We start from the raw sequence: 16,618 nt of genomic DNA, 5'->3' as shown, positions 1-16,618 counted from the left end.
ACTGTATCTCAAAATGTGTTTACAAGCAAGTGCATTATATGCAGCTTAAGTATGACATAAATCACATGTTGCAGTTCCAGTCTTTTGCTGATACTACTCAATAGAAAATTACAGTAATTAAAATCAGAAAGCGGAGATTTTACATGAAATTACTTACATGAGAAAGAAAATGAAATAAAGATGAAAGTCTATCTATTGGACCTGGACATGGATTTAACATTGCGCCAGAAATTGTCTGGTTTGCAAGTTCACTTCCAGTTTACTTAATGCACTGAAATCCCACAAACTAACTCCTTGCAAATCATCTTCAAACAATCTAATTGTAAGTATACAGCTTGTATATTTTTATATCATCTTAAACTGATTTAGTTAAAAATTTAACTAACAACTCAAACTTATGTGGCAGTCATGAGCTGAACATCCTTAAGCAGTTCCTATTTAAGGGTAAACCCAAGCAATGATAGATAGAATGGGAATTAGTGAAAAGGAGTTTAAACAAATCTTTTCAAAAGCGAGAAAGAGTAGGTAAGTAGAAGAGCTTGATAAGAGAATTCCAGAGTGTAAGAATGAGATGGCTGAAAGGTTTGCCACTGATGATACAAATAAAATCAGGGACACAGAGCTAAAGGTGGTTCAACAGGTGGGGACACTGTGGCTGCAAAAGGATTAACATAGACACTGAGATGAGGTATGAGTGGGACCATATGTGTAATAAGAACTAGACAATGGAATTGTGTGGAGTTTAGTTTGCAAGGCAGTCAAAAGTATACTCAAAAACTCAAGTGACAAATGCATTTTAAAAAAGGCTGATGGAGTGAGATATAAATAGACTTGGGTAATATAAAATAAATTATTTTTATTTTTAAGTTCCAGCCTGCTTTGGCCAGAGGAACATACATTCTTTCTGCCATGTTCAATCCTTATAATTGCACAGAAATATGAACATAAAATGGCAGGTAAGAAACATATCAAATTATTAGTGAGTTTTGAGAAGATTTGTAGCTCAGGTTGAGGCTCTGGGTGTAAATTTGCTCACTGAGCTGGAAGGTTTGTTTTCAGACGTTTTGTCTCTTTAACTAGGTAACATCAGTAAGCCTCTGGTGAAGCAATAGTGGTATGGCCTGCTTTTTATTTGAGTTTAGGTTTCTTTAGATTGGTGAAGTCATTTCCTGTGGTGATGTCATGTTCTGCAATGGTGTCATGTCCTGCAGTGATGTCATTACCTGGTGTTTTTCTCAGTGTGTGTGGTAAATGGGATCCAAGTCAACGTGCTTGTTGATAGAGTTCCGGTTGGAATGCCATGCTTCTAGCAATTCTCGTGCATGTCTCTGTTTGGCTTGTCCTAAGATGGATGCATTGTTCCAGTCGAACTGTGTCCTTCCTCATGCGTATGTAAAGATATTAGTGAGAGTGGATCATGTCTTTTTGTGGCTAGTTGATGTTCATGTACCCTGGTGGCTAATCTTTTGCCTTTTTGCCCAATGTAGTGTTTGTTACAGTTCTTGCAAACAAAGTTGCATTAAAACATTATTTCAACAAACCACCACAGAGGAACTATAAAGAGCAGAGGAAAATCACTTATACAGTGTATACAAAAGGAATGGATACCCAATGAACACAGTCCATCGATTTTTCAGCAACAAACCCGAACAAGCAGACAAAACACGTCCAGAAACCATAGCCAATCTCCCCTACATCAAAGACATCTCAGAAATGACTGCCAGACTTCTCAGACCTCTTGGCATCATGGTAGCCAAGAACCCACGAACACACAAACAGCAGCTAATGAACTTGAAAGACCCTATACAGACAATAAGCAAAACTAATGTCATTTACAAAATACCTTCCAAGAACTGTAACAAACACTGCATTGGACAAACAAGCAGAAAACTAGCAACCAGAACACATGAACATCAATTAGCCACAAAAAAGACATGACCCACACTCACTATTATCTTTACATACAGATGAGGAAGGACATGACTTCAACTGGAACAACACATCTATCCTAGGACTAACCAAACAGAGAGACACACGAGAATTCCTAGAAGCATGCATTCCAACTGGAACTCTATCAACAAACACATTGACTTGGATCCCATTTACCACCCCCTGAGATAGAGAACAGGAAATGCCATCTCCACAGGAAATTACATCACCATCCCAAGAAAACCTAAACACTAATAAACAGTGGGCCATACCACCAGTGTTTCATCGGAGGCTCACTGATGATGTTACCTAGTATGGTAATGAAACGTCTAAAAAAAACCTTCCAGTGCAGCACGCAAACTTACATCCATATCAGATTATTTTCTACATCCTGAGAATTTAACAGTGGAAGAATGCAGGATTTCAATGCACTCCAACATATATTCAGCTAATCTAACAGTTTTGGATAATTTGTTGGAAATGAGGTAACTGAAGAAACTGGCACCTTTCCATTCAAGTGCAGTGATCATTAATTATGACCCATTTTCTGTAGATCCAACACTCCTCCCATAAGGTGGCAATTATTAAGGACCTTTCATCAAGGTTAAAAGAATAAAAACATTCTGATCATGGCAGCCCAAAACAGCACAATGCACTATTTCCATATGCTGATAGGGATATGCATGCATTTGGTCTACTTTCAAACAGATTATCAAGTGAATCACAAAATTGAAACTATTCAGTCATGAATGACAGTAAATAATTTAATGAATGCACTGCTCCGATTCTGCATCAAAATCATGATGACAGACTGTGAACATGGTTCTGTCACTCCAAGTTTCCTCAACACAACAGCAGCCCAGCAGCAAGCAGGTCTAGTTACCATGCTCTATAGTTTAACATACATTTTCCAATATGAAATGATAAATGTTGAACATGATAAAAGTGTATCTCAATAAACATTATATCAGTCATAATGAGTGGAACAGAAAATTCAAATAAAACAGTTAAAAATGCACATATAGCACTTTTTCACAACCTGTCCTTAATTTTAGCTTCTTAACCCCAATATTATTCTACTGAATCTAGATTACATTCAGTCCAAAGTCAATTTTTCCTTTCTGCCCTCTCCACATCCACAGCCCAAATTGAACACACTATTCCAGAAACGGCATGACTCAAACATGACCAATATGGGGAAATGAACTTTATATTCCATGTTCAACAGAAATAATACCAATTCTTCCAATTTTACAGCAGATGCCTATCATAGCTTGATTTAGTGCTTGAATTTTTAATCGCAAAACCACTAATATTTCAATACATAAGTCTGACAATTTCTTTTCAGAAATAAAGGTTGACTTACTGTAATAAAGTTAAAGTATACAGGAAAGCAGAAACACTACTGGTGTTTCATCAGGCTCTGGGTAGGAAAATGAACTGCTGCTTAAATTACTGAGGATTCATAACTACAAAAAAGAGATTTGATCAGAGAATTTAGGGATCAACAATCTAGTATTAAAGACAACAAACCAAAAACCATAAAGAAAATGCATTTACTTTTGAAATTTTCATCACGTTTCAAGGAAAAAGGTGAAACAAACTGCACATTGAGCATTAGCAACAAAATTTTACTTCAGTAAGCCAGTATAATACCTCAAACAAACGGAGATCAGCAGGGACTTTATCACCAACACTTAAACACACTGTATCTCCTGGAACCAGCTCTCGGGCAAGCAAGTGCTCCATCTTTCCTTCCCGTATACTAGAGCAAAAAAAAAACACAAGCCAAACAAAAGGCAACACCGTTAGGACCAATTCATTATATTTGTCACACTTCTGTTTGGGTGGACATTTTTGTTCTCAAACAGAGAAATATTAGTGCTGGGAATGGAATATTATCTTTATCCCAGTACTCAGCATTAGCATCAAAACATTCCCGTGTAACACACACAGCAGGATTTAGATTAAGAACAAAAGATACTTCAATGTGGTACCAAAATTGTGCTGTTGAGACATTTCATAGAAAGCCCTATTCTTGTGATCTGTCATTGGATTCAGGCCAATTCAAGGATAGTATTGTATTCAATTAAGATGAAGGATGCTTATAGTTAACTAAAGACAACATTTTCATCTCATTATTTTGAGCTATGTCCCAGAGATTAAAAAAAGAATGTTATGCTACATCCTAGAAACATAAAGGATATTATCAAAACTATTATGGTATCCAGTTTCCAAATTTATGTTACTTTAATGCATTCACAACTTTATGAAAATATATACAATGGTAACCAACGAGAGGTTGATGCATTCTCTGAGATACAGAGAAGTTACAATCTGAAATGGAAAATGCTCAAATTTGTTAGCAGGTCTGGCAGCATCTGTGGAAAGAGAAACGGAGTCAAGGCTTAAGATCAACGATATTCTAGTTGATGATATTTTATCACTGTTGTCAAAAAGATAATTAACCTGAAAATTAACTCAATTCTCTCTCCACAGGTGCCATCAGACATGTGGAGTGGTTGGAGCATTTTTTTGCTTTGATGCTTTTGCTATCATTTACTGAAGTGTAAATACGTAAACAGACGAACCAGCAAAATCACTGGTTAGTAATCAGAGTGGAGGACCTCACTGGTTTTGTTTTTCCTCTTCACAGCTTATATTTCGAGGTAAATTGTAGTAGCTGCCCAGTTCAGGAGATTAAGTACATCAGTTTTGAGAAGTAATTGAACTTGGCACGATTTGGCTCATGTAACCCGATTATATGAGTTTATTCAGCTACACATTAATTTGTGTTAAAAGCTTAGCTGAAGAACAAAAACAAGTAATGGTGCATGGCTGATTTTTAGACTCAAAGATAGTAGTGTTCCACAGGGATCACACTGGGACTACTGCTTTTTTAGTGTATGTATCTTAAATATTGGAATGCAGTGGAAATTTTCAAAGACTGCTGATGATACCAATCTCAGAAGTGAAGCAAACAGCGAAGACGACACTGACTGTGACACAATGAAGAAAGGCTAACTGCATAATTCGCTGGGCCCCTTGCGGAGATATTTGTATCGTCAATAGTCACAGGTGAGGTGCCAGAAGAATGGAGGTTGGTTGGCATGGTACCACTATTTAAGAAAGGTGGTAAGGAAAAGCCAAGGAACGATAGACCAGTGAGCCTGACGTCAGTGGTGAGCAAGTTGTTGAAGGGAATCCGGAGGGACAGGATGTACATGTATTTGGAAAGGCAAGGACTGATTAGGGATAGTCAACATGGCTTTATGCATGGGAAATCATGTCTCAAACTTGATTGAGTTTTTTTAAAGCAGTAACAAAGAGGATTGATGAGGGTAGAGCAGTGGACATGATCTACATGGACTTCAGTAAGGCATTCGACAAGGTTCTCTATGGGAAATTGGTTAGCAAGGTTAGATATCAAGAAATACAGGGAGAACATGCCATTTGCATATACAACTGGCTCAAAAGGTAGAAGACGGGGTGGTGGTGAAGGGTTGTTTTTCAGACTAGAGGCCTGTGACCAGTGGAGTGCCACAAGGATCGGTGCTGGGTCTACTACTTTTCATCATTTATATAAATGATTTGGATGTGAACATAGGAGACATAGTCAGTATGTTTGCAGATGACACCAAAATTGGAGGTGTAGTGGACAGCAAAGAAGATTACCTCAGATTACAACATGATTTTGATCAGATGAGCCAATGGGCTAAAGAATGACAGATGGAGTTTAATTTAGATAAATGTGAGGTGCTGCATTTTGGGAAAGCAAATCCTCCCACAGTCCAAAGATGTGCAGGTCAGGTGGATTGGCCATGCTAAATTGCCCATAGTCAGGGGTAAATCGTGGGTAGGGGAATGGGTCTGGGTGGGTTACTCTTTGGAGGGTGGTGTGGACTTGTTGGGCCAAAGGGCCTGCTTCCATACTGTAGAGAATTTAATCAAAAAAAAAGATAAACGGGCAGAGATTTAGAGTTTTGCATAAGAGATACAGGTGGACAAGAAGAACTCTTTTACACAGCAAAAGACAATGATCGAGAATGTGCTGCTACATGGGTGCTGGCAAAAAGATGATCAGACTAATCTTGAATGCTGTCATACATGCTGAGTGCTTTTAACCTGTTGGCTTTGATGTTTGTTCTATCATTTTCTGAAATGTAAGGTCACAAGTGCAGAGGCAAGCGAAGTCACTGGTTGGCCATCAGAATTCAGGACCTCATTGACTTTTCTTTCCCCTCTTTCAAAGCTTGGAGGTTCTCAGGTCAATTGTCGTTGCCAACCCAGAAAGAGACTGGCAGACTTGTCCTGACTTCGGAAGGAAATTGGATGGGTACATAAGAAAATAAACTTGCAGGATAATAAGGACTGAGTGGATCTGACTGGAATGCACCACCAAGAGGCAGCATGGATCGGATGGGTTGAATGGTCACCTTATATACCAGAATGACTATCAGCCAACAAACATTTAGCTTGCCAGGAATTTCCTCCTGGTTGTTACAGATTACACAAGATAGCACCTTGATCTTCACTGCAAGTTCACGTCACAAGAATAAAACTGGAACCAAACGTCAATAAATAGTCTCCCATTTGTAACTACCTCACTTCTGATGCTCTACATCTCGCCACAAATTAACCTATTTATGTTCGCCTTGAAGAGGGAAAAAAAATAGGATTTTGTTTAAAAGTAAAAATCATACCAGTGGCATTCTGGGGGAACCAATTTGCTCAATTCTTCAAGAGATTTTTCAGATCGATATTCCTGTATGAGATGAGCAATAATAAAGTAATGCTATCATACATGAAATATACAAAATAGTTAAAATATAAAGATGTGCACAAAATGATAATTGTATAATTTACATAACACAGCACAATTCTAACTCAATGACCCGTCCCTTTTCATCTTCACATTGTTAACTTTAAAGGTTCACCAGCAACTTAACAATAAGCAATTCACTCTTAAAAGTCTTGCACATTTGCTGCCAACTTCATTTTTTAAAAATTTCCAGAGAGGCAGAGCAAAACCTCCCTGATCAGGGACTTTCACTCTTTGGATCCTATTTTTAAGGTGTCAAAATTGGCTTAGTGATAGAGCTGGCGGGGCTGAGTCAAATATTTCAAGGTTAAAGTATCTCACACCACTTCTTTACGAGCATAAAATTACCCTATTACTTGATCTAGTTTCATTATGCTGCTCATAGACCTCAACAATTAAATAAAAAGTATGCATTGATCATTATAGCAATCCCAACTATTAGATTAATTACTTACAGTGTGGAAGGCCCTTTGGCCCAACAAGTCCACACCGATACTCCGAAGAGCAACCCACCCAGAACCATTCCCCTACATTTACCCCTTCACCTAACATTAGGGGCAATTTAGCATGGCCAATTCATCTAACCTGCACATTTTTGGACTGTGGGAGGAAACCGGAGCACCCAGAGGAAACCCACGCAGACACAGGGAGAATGTGCATACTCCACACAGACAGTTGCCTCAGGCAGGAATTGAACCCAGGTCTCTGGCGCTGTGAGGCAGCAGTGCTAACCACTGTACCACACTTTAATGGCATGTTTGTGACCAGAGCGGTAGACAGATTTACAGTTAATTTCCCGGGGCTTCACCACCGAACATCTTTCTGATCGCCTGACAGTCTAAGTAAAAACAATGTGGATATATGCCAACTTTGGATCTCAGTTGTTACTGCAATAATACTCACACTGACAGATTTATATTATATTGTCATCACTGTAGATTCCAAAAGTTACTGAGAAGTCCTTTAACCAGTGCAGTGTTGTACTTAAGCCAAACTAAACTAAGCAGCCTCCAGCAATTAATTTGGCTGAACACCCACCAAAATATAGCAAGTGATTTTCATTAAACTGGATTCATTTAGTTGTCAGACTATTAAAACAGTATGATAATGAACTAAAAGTAAGGAAGTTCATTTCCTATTTTGTGCCATTGTCAACCAATTTGACATTAATGATTTAATGCACCACATAGGCAGACAAAAAGGAAGAGATCCACATGTCATAAAGTCAGAGGTGTGCAAAGTAACAGACCTTTCGGTTCACCTCATCCATGCCAACTAAATATCCTAAGTTAATCTAGTCCCATTTGCTACTTAACCCTTCCCATTATTACACTCATCCTGATGCTTTTTAAATGCTGTATTGTTCCAGTCTCCACCACTTCCTCTGGCAGCACATTCCATATAGACACCACCCTCTGAGAAAAAGTTGTGCTTTTGGTCCTTTTTATATCTTTTTCCTCTCCTCCCAAACCTATGCCCTCAAGATCTGGACTCCTCCACACTAAGGAAAAGACTTTGTCTATTTATCCTATCCATATCCCTCATGATTTTATAAACCTCTATAAGGTCACCCCTCAGTCTCAGACACTCCAGGGAAACAGCCCCAGCCTTTTTAGCCTCTTCCTATAACTCCAACCCTGGCAACATCCTTTTAAATCTTTTCTGAACCCTTTCAGGTTTCACAACATCTTTCCAATAGGAGGAGACCAGAATTACACGCGATATTTCAAATGTGGCCTAACCAATATCCTTTACAGCCATAACATGACCTACGACCTCCCAACTCCTCTGACCAATAAAGAAAAGTATACCAAACGCCTTTTTTAACTATCCTATCTATCATCGACTACTTTCAAGGAATTATGAACCTGCACTCCAAGGTCTCTTTTTATTCAGCAATACGCCCCAAGACCTTAGCATTAAGTGTACAAGTCCAGCTCTGATTTGCTTTCCCAAAATGCAGCACCTCGAATTTATCTAAATTAAACTCCATCTGCCACTCCTTAGCCCATTGGCCCACCTGATCAAGATCCCATTGTACTCTGAGGTAACTTTCTTCACTGTCCACTACACCTCCAATTTTGGTATCATCTATAAACTTACTAACTATATCTATGTTCCTATCCAAATCTTTTATATGAATGACGAAAAGAAGTGGACCGAGCATCGATCCTTGTAGCACACCACTGGTCACAGGCCATGTCTTTTGCGTGTTTGTTCATTTGTAGATAAGCTGAAACCACTTGAAATTTTATGATATTTTGCTTGAAACCTGAATTCATTTCAGGTGGTTGCAATTATTTTCGGCCAAGTCAATCTAAACATATTTAAAATCAAGTTTCAAGTTCAATTTAGAATCTGCAATTTTAGTTACATTTATTTAGAATATTTACGAATCAGTGTTGCTGAGACAAATCATGTCTTGCTTAATCATGTATTTAATGTTACACCAAGCAATATCTTTATTTTAACTGATATGAATTGTTTTCAGCATGAGAGAGAGAGAGAGGCAGAGAGAGAGAAAGAAAGAGAGAGGGTACAAGAGAGAGAGAGAGAGAGCGCGAGACAACGACCCATGACAATCAGAGATTTATCCTTCCTCAAAATATTGGAAACGGGACAAAATACCTCCCACATTTTCAGTTTACAGCACAAGTTTATCATCATCTCTGGAAAACTACTGAAACAATTTTCTGGATGATCGTACAGGAAAATAAACCAAAAGGGGTTCAGCAATCAGGAGGTCAATTTCTGGCAGCAGTTATTAATGAAAATAGATTAGAGAAGCTGAGCTTCTTCCTGGGGAGAAGCAGAGACACACAGTATAGTACTATACTGCCTTTTTACTTCTGTAGTCTTGAGTAAAGTATCCACTCTTATTTTTGTCTTGGTTTTGAAGGGCCTACACTAAAAGAAATCACTGTCGCAATCCAATTCACACCCTGAGCATGGGCATATCACAAATTAAGCCATTGTCATTGAAGCCTGCACCAGTACAATGGGTGAAAAAAACAGTTACATTTGAAGCTGAGCACCTGTAAAAGAAAATTGCTGAAAACCTTACTCTTGCCTGGAAAGTGTTCAATACAGAAAGAGGGAAAGTAAACCATTCCCAAAAACTGACATCCTTTCAAAGTTTGGGAGAAGATTTGTAGCTCGGGTGCTAGTTGTTGTCAAACAGCCAAACAGAACAGCCAGGGAATTCCTAGAGGCATGGCACTCATCCACAGATTCAATCAATCAATCAATAAGCACATCGACCTGGACCCAATATACCGGCCACTGCAACAGACAGCTGGAACTGACAACCGGAAGCGGCAGATTCAAACCACTACAAATGCCTGAGGAAAGATCACAGAAGCGCTTCACAGGAGGCTCCCAAGCACTGAGGATGTCACCTAGACAGGGGATGAAACATCTGCAACACAAATTCCCAGCTCGGCGAACAGAACCACAATAACTGACATCCTTTGTTTAACGAACAGGAAAATTCTAAAAAAGTCATATTAAGGAAAGTACAAAGTCAATTGTCAAAATCTAATTTTGAGTAGTTCATGAAATTATGACCAAATACATTCTTGAGCATTTATTATTGTTATAGTCACTGAAGGAAATATAGCCAAAGTCCAAAATTACCTTACACACTAAGTGCCTCTGACAAAGCAATTCATTGTGAACAATGAAACAAATTGGTAGTCAAGCTGCAAGAGTACTCAATATGCTCCGTAAAATGTCAAGTTATATCTGAATTAGCTATACCAATATTTAAACTTCTGAGCCTTAATTGGCTGATGAAGAAAATACTCTTTGAAGCTTCCAGCATAAGTGAGATATCAAAGATAAAAGGAAGTAGTACAGCATTTAACAAAGAAAGAACCTTCAATTATATAATGCCTTTCAGAGACATCACTCAGCAGTCTTCAGTGTTATAGAGATGCAGCAACAAATTTGCTTTGTGTAAATCCTCACAATCCATAAACAATAACAGTTAGAAAATCTTTGACAGCTGCACTGGTTGAGATGCCATGTCAGTTGAGGAACTCTTCTGAATGGTGCCATGGAACGTATTACAGACAGTGACAGCACTGTTCTGGCTCAGTGTCTCATTTGATGTGCAGCACTTCCAACTGTTCAGTGCTCCCTCACTGAAGTGTCAGCTAAGAATACATGTTTTTTTGAATCTTTCAATATGGTTTGAACTCATGACCTTACGACTCAAAGGCAAGAGTAATATCACTGAGCCAAAACTGACAATTCTGTAATACAAAGGAAAAACTGAGAAATATCTAGCAAAATTCAAATTATTTTTTAAAATGTCATGGGAAGAAAGTAGAATAGAGTGAAGAAGAAATAAAGTAAACAGAAAATTAAATAAAGTGCTACATCCCCTGCCACCAGACTGAGAAGAAGCATGTACCTAGACCTGGAAGCTGACTCTATCCATATCTACATATGCAGTGCCACTGATGCCCAAGGAATTTTCACCACCCTCACTCCTCTCTCAGCTCCACTTGGGGCCACAGTTCTCACTTTACTTGACATCCTTCATACTCCCTCCTGCTTGCTGCCCCACTTGACACCACACTCACCAGCCCACTCCCTGGTTACCCTTCTTCTGACCTGTTACTGACTCCACCCTCCACCCCCACCCTCCCAAGACTCTTACTCCAGGGATGGTCAATAGCTAGGAAACAGCAGTGGATAGAAGGGAAGCAATGGGGGGTCAGCAGTGAATAGACAAGAGTTTGGCATGGAACAGTGAACAAATGACAATTTCAGGATTTACATTGAAACATCTGGAAAACACATTCTACTGTTCCTGTTCTTTGATGCAGGCACATCACAGCAGTGTTACTGGCAATGACATCAATAGGTACTGTAACTACATGGATTAGGTGTACCTTACAATTATACTGGCAATAAAAGCAGATTTAAATAAAACTTTAAGAGTTTTGCGAGTTTCTTTTAGCAGTAAAGTTCATTATAGTAGTAAAGCTATTTCTGAGGAGTTTTACTACTACAGTAAATTAAATATTAGTTCAAATTTAATGACATGCAAGCTGAAATGTCAAAATAGTTCTTTACTGTAGTATATTAGCATTACCTGGAAAGATTTTAATACGTAACAGACAAGTTAAAAACACAACTTTACAACTATGGTCTTGTTTCTAAAGAGCACAAAATGGTACTAACCTGTACAAAGGCAACTGTGACAACAATAAGTATAGCCTAGCAGAGGAGAAAACAAAAAAAAGTGATTGGTCTGCATCAAAAAATGCCATTCAAAGATTGACACTGATGCTATTAATTTACAGTAGCATTTCTATGACCCTCAAGACAACTAATTTAACTAACATGAACTTACAAAGCAAAGCAAAACTGAAACCTTATCAAAATCCAACTAATAAGCTCTGTATGTTGATAACATTTAAAAATGCTTGTAATCATATGCTCTCAACATAAAGGAGGCTGGCAGCAGGGAAGTGCAGCACAGGGGAAGTGCCTTTCAAGAATTTGCAAATACCTGACATGTAGTGAAAGCATTCAAAAAAAAAGAAGTGCACTCGACATCTGTTTCTTTCACTGAAATTGTTTACATGGTGTAAATATCTGCTGATCTCGGTAAATGGATGACAAATTGGGAAACAGCTTCCATACGTGAGAAATTGAGGACTCAAGTTAATTAGCAGTGCTTTAACCATAGCCACCTCAATAAGTGCTTCATTACTGTCCCAAAAGAACTGAAGATTCCCCAATCTCCTTTAATGCCTATCCAGAAAAGTCAGAAGTGACCAGGGTGACAGTGGGATCCAAGCCAAAGTAAATTTCTGGAACTTCCATACTCCCAGAACTGATTCTTCCAAAAGAGTGGAAAACTCTGTCTTTTATTTCTTTCTGTACTCAATTTGACTCTAACCCAATTTACTTCTCAGTCATTTACAGACTGTCAGCTCCCAATGTTGACTAAGATTACAAATTGTCTTATCAATTCATCACCACCCTCGGCAGGTTATGCCAGAAATTATTTTTCAGCTGAAGTGAATAGGAAGAAGTCCAATTAACAATGCAGAAAACTGAATGCCCTGTTCAAGCAAGAGTTGGCTTTGTATGTTTCTACACTAAGTGTAACTATTTTGATTTAGTTTGACTGAATTATTGAATCTAGTCTTTCAAAAATATTTTTAGAAATATTAATAACTTCCATATCTTACCACTGTGATGCTGACTGCATCATCAAGCTGGTGCATTAGAACACTGATAACAGCTGAAGCCAGTAGAAGCATAATCAAGGGATTTTTGAACTGCAAAGAATTGTAAAAATGTTTAATAACTTATTCTTAATAGTGGTTAGCTCAGTTATTTTACAATTAAACTAGATTTCTAATCATGAAGCACCCCTTTCTAATACATAAATCACAGCTCCATCATCAGGAACTACCAATCCCACAAATAGGAGAGTGTTGCTGGCGGTGCAGTTGAGGGTGAACACCTTAAATTCTCTGCTAATACAGGTCATGAGCCTGGACACACAGCTTTCTAAAACTGATAGCTATATGGAAACAGAACCTCATGACTTTTGTACAAGTACTTCTTCAATTTCAACAAAGTCAGAGTTATAAACCTTAGTGCAAATCAAATAAAGTGCCTGATTCTGCAGAAGGTAAATAAGTATTATGCAAATAAATGCAAATTTGGACAGTTGAATCAGTAAAACATCTTTGTACAATGTCAAAAATGAATGCAATGCTATCCAATTTTGTATGGTGTAACAAACCAAAATAATCCTAGTGTTCTACCCTACAGCTTTGCTGCAGAATAATAACTTTCTGCAGTTTTCTGTCTTCACTACTCTTTCTATGCCTGACAGCCCGTGCAGTATCCTACTTTCGTGTGTCAGACTGCTCTTTTTTGGTGTATGACATTTTCCTTTATTATCAGCTATTCTGTCAGTAAGACTGGGGGAAGAAAGATTCCAACACAATAGAAATGAAGTATGTGTCAATTTTGGAGTTAAGTCCTGCACATAGCTGTCCTGTGAAATTAAGCTGTTTAAAGTGATTTTTAATACAAAGCACATTACTGAAATTTATACACACAACCTAATACCTTGATTTCAAACCACACGAAGGAATTGTAAACCACAGAGTAATAGTACAGGTAGACAACCCTTTATCTAAAATTCCGAAAACGTTCAAAATCCAAAGGTTTTCTCGTGAAGTTCTTTTCACGTTAACAAGGTTGTTTGGTGTGCAAACAGTTAATCCAACTGCACACCCACCCAATGCACGTCACACAGATTTGATGTTGGGTGGGGAGGGCGTGATCCACCACTGGCACACCTCAATTCTGTCTCAGGACCTATAGTACTCAGTGAGTCTGCTGTTCACTAAGATTTTTTAAAAACTTTCACTGTCAAACCGTCACTTATTCCAAAATTTGAAAAATTCCAAATTCTGAAAACCAGCTGGGCCCGAGTGTTTTGGATAAATGAATTGTGTACCTGCAATCAGAAAAAGAGTAAAACCAAAGGCAGATTCACCTCGCTGGAGGGGACATCTGTTTGGGCAGGTCAATCTTAATAAAATTAATGCTTATCCAAGAATCTTTAAAACAGAAAAATGATTCAATGGAAGCAAACAGAGTCTATTAAAGAACAAAACCCAGTTTAACACATAGCTCATGACACCACCCCCATTCCCCCCACCATCACACCCACTCCAGTTACTGGCTCCACCCCCACTCCCAGCTCCATACCCACACCAGATCCCAGCTCCCAGCCCTGCCGAGTTTTCACCATCCCTACAGCCCTCCCCCTCACTGAGGACAAACGATCAGTCCTCAGAAAAGGACCCACCTTCATCCCCCTCCGTCCACGCATCAATGAATTTAATAGACGCCGTGACGTTGAACACTTCTTCCACCGCCTCCGCTTACTTTCACAATCAGGACTCCCACCCACCTTCCGAGGACCCCTTTGCCTACCTCCAACTCACTGCATCCACCTGGACACCCCGCGCAGGCCTATTACCTGCCCTCGACCTCTTCATTTCCAACTGCCGCCGGGATATTAACCGCCTCAACCGGTCTACCCCCCTCCCCCACTCCAACCTCTCACCCTCACAACGCACAGCCCTCCAATCGCAACCTCACCATTAAGCCAGCAGATAAAGGGGACGCAGTCAAACGCCAATTTGAGGACGCCTCTTCCTACCGCCCCCACAACCATGACTCCACCCCCCCCCCATCACCAAATCATCATCTCCCAGACCATACAGAATCTCACCACCTCAGGAGATCTCCCATCCACAGCTTCCAACCTCATAGTCTGGGAACCCCACACTGCCCAGTTCTACCTCCTTCCCAAGATCCACAAGCCTGACCACCCTGGCCGACCCATTGTCTCAGCATGATCCTGCCCCACTGAACTCATTTCTACCTACCTCGACACTGTCCTATCCCCCCCTAGCCCAGGAACTCCCCACATATGTTCGAGACACCACCTATGCCCTCCACCTCCTCCAAGACGTCCGTTTCCCCGGCCCCCAACGCCTCATCTTAACCATGGATATCCAATCCCTCTACACCTCCATCCGCCATGACCAGGGCCTCCAAGCCCTCCGTTCTTCCTCTTCCGACGTCCCCAACAGTACCCTTCCACTGACACACTCATTCGTTTGGCCAAATTGGTCCTCACCCTTAACAATTTCTCCTTCGAATCCTCCCACTTCCTCCAGACCAAAGTGGTAGCCATGGGCACCCGTATGGGCCCCAGCTATGCCTGTCTCTTTGTTGGCTACGTAGAACAGTCGATCTTCCGTAATTACACCGGCACCACTCCCTACCTCTCCCTCCGCTACATTGATGACTGCATTGGCGCCACCTCGTGCTCCCGCGAGGAGGTTGAGCAATTCATCAACTTCACTGACACATCCCACCCTGACCTTAAATTTACCTGGACCATCTCTGACACCTCCCTCCCCTTCCTGGACCTCTCCATCTCCCTTAATGACGACCGACTTGACACTGACATTTTTCTTTTTTACAAACCCACCGACTCCCACAGCTACCTGGATTACACCTCTTCCCACCCTACCTCTTGCAAAAATGCCATCCCGTAGTCCCAATTACTCCACCTCCGCCGTATCTGCTCCCAGGAGGACCAGTTCCACCACAGAACATACCAGGTGGCCTCCTTCTTTCGAGACTGCAATTTCCCTTCCCACGTGGTTAAAGATGCCCTCCAACGCTTCTCGTCCACATCCCGCACCTCTGCCCTCAGACGCCACCCCTCCAACCGTAACAAGGACAGAACACCCCTGGTGCTCACCTTTCACCCTACCAAATCATCCACCAACATTTCCACCACCACCAAAAAGACCCCACCACCAGGGATATATTTCCCTCCCCACCCCTTTCCGCCTTCTGCAAAGACATTCCCTCCGTGACTACCTGGTCAGGTCCACGCCCCGCCCCCTACGACCCACCCTCCCATCCTGGCACCTTCCCCTGCCACCGCAGGAATTGCAAAACCTGCGCCCACACCACCTCCCTCACCTCCATCCAAGGCCCTAAAAGAACCTTCCACATCCAAAGTTTTACCTGCACATCCACCAATATCATTTATTGTATCCGTTGCTCCCGATGCAGTTTCCTCTACATTGGGGAGACTGGACGCCTCCTAGCAGAGCGCTTTAGGGAACATCTCTGGGACACCTGCACCAATCAACCACACCGCCCTGCGGCCCAACATTTCAACTCCCCCTCCCACTCTGCCGAGGACGTGGAGGTCCTGGGCCTCCTTCACCGCCAGACGCCTGGAGGAAGAACGCCTCATCTTCCGCCTCGGAATACTTCAACAATTTCCTC

The 16,618-nt window shown here is 40.6% G+C and overlaps 1 protein-coding gene across 3 annotated transcripts in view; it reads right to left on the bottom strand.

Moving 5' to 3' along the window:
- atp2c1 (ATPase secretory pathway Ca2+ transporting 1) overlaps positions 1-16,618 on the bottom strand; it is a 132,150-nt gene that overhangs the window by 60,211 nt on the left and 55,321 nt on the right. For 2 of the 3 annotated variants that reach the window (XM_072560356.1, XM_072560357.1), the window contains exons 4-7: positions 12,964-13,053; positions 11,945-11,980; positions 6,633-6,694; positions 3,586-3,694 (exon numbers count right to left, since the gene is read on the bottom strand). In XM_072560356.1, coding sequence (XP_072416457.1) covers positions 3,586-3,694; positions 6,633-6,694; positions 11,945-11,980; positions 12,964-13,053 — 297 coding nt within the window. The remainder of the gene's footprint in view (positions 1-3,585; positions 3,695-6,632; positions 6,695-11,944; positions 11,981-12,963; positions 13,054-16,618) is intronic. The other variant, XM_072560358.1, reaches the window with a different exon arrangement.

This window comes from Chiloscyllium punctatum, chromosome 41 (assembly GCF_047496795.1).
Source record: "Chiloscyllium punctatum isolate Juve2018m chromosome 41, sChiPun1.3, whole genome shotgun sequence".
NCBI classification, from domain to species: domain Eukaryota; kingdom Metazoa; phylum Chordata; class Chondrichthyes; order Orectolobiformes; family Hemiscylliidae; genus Chiloscyllium; species Chiloscyllium punctatum.
Note: the sequence above shows the minus strand (reverse complement) of the source record. Positions and strands in the feature narration are given on the sequence as shown.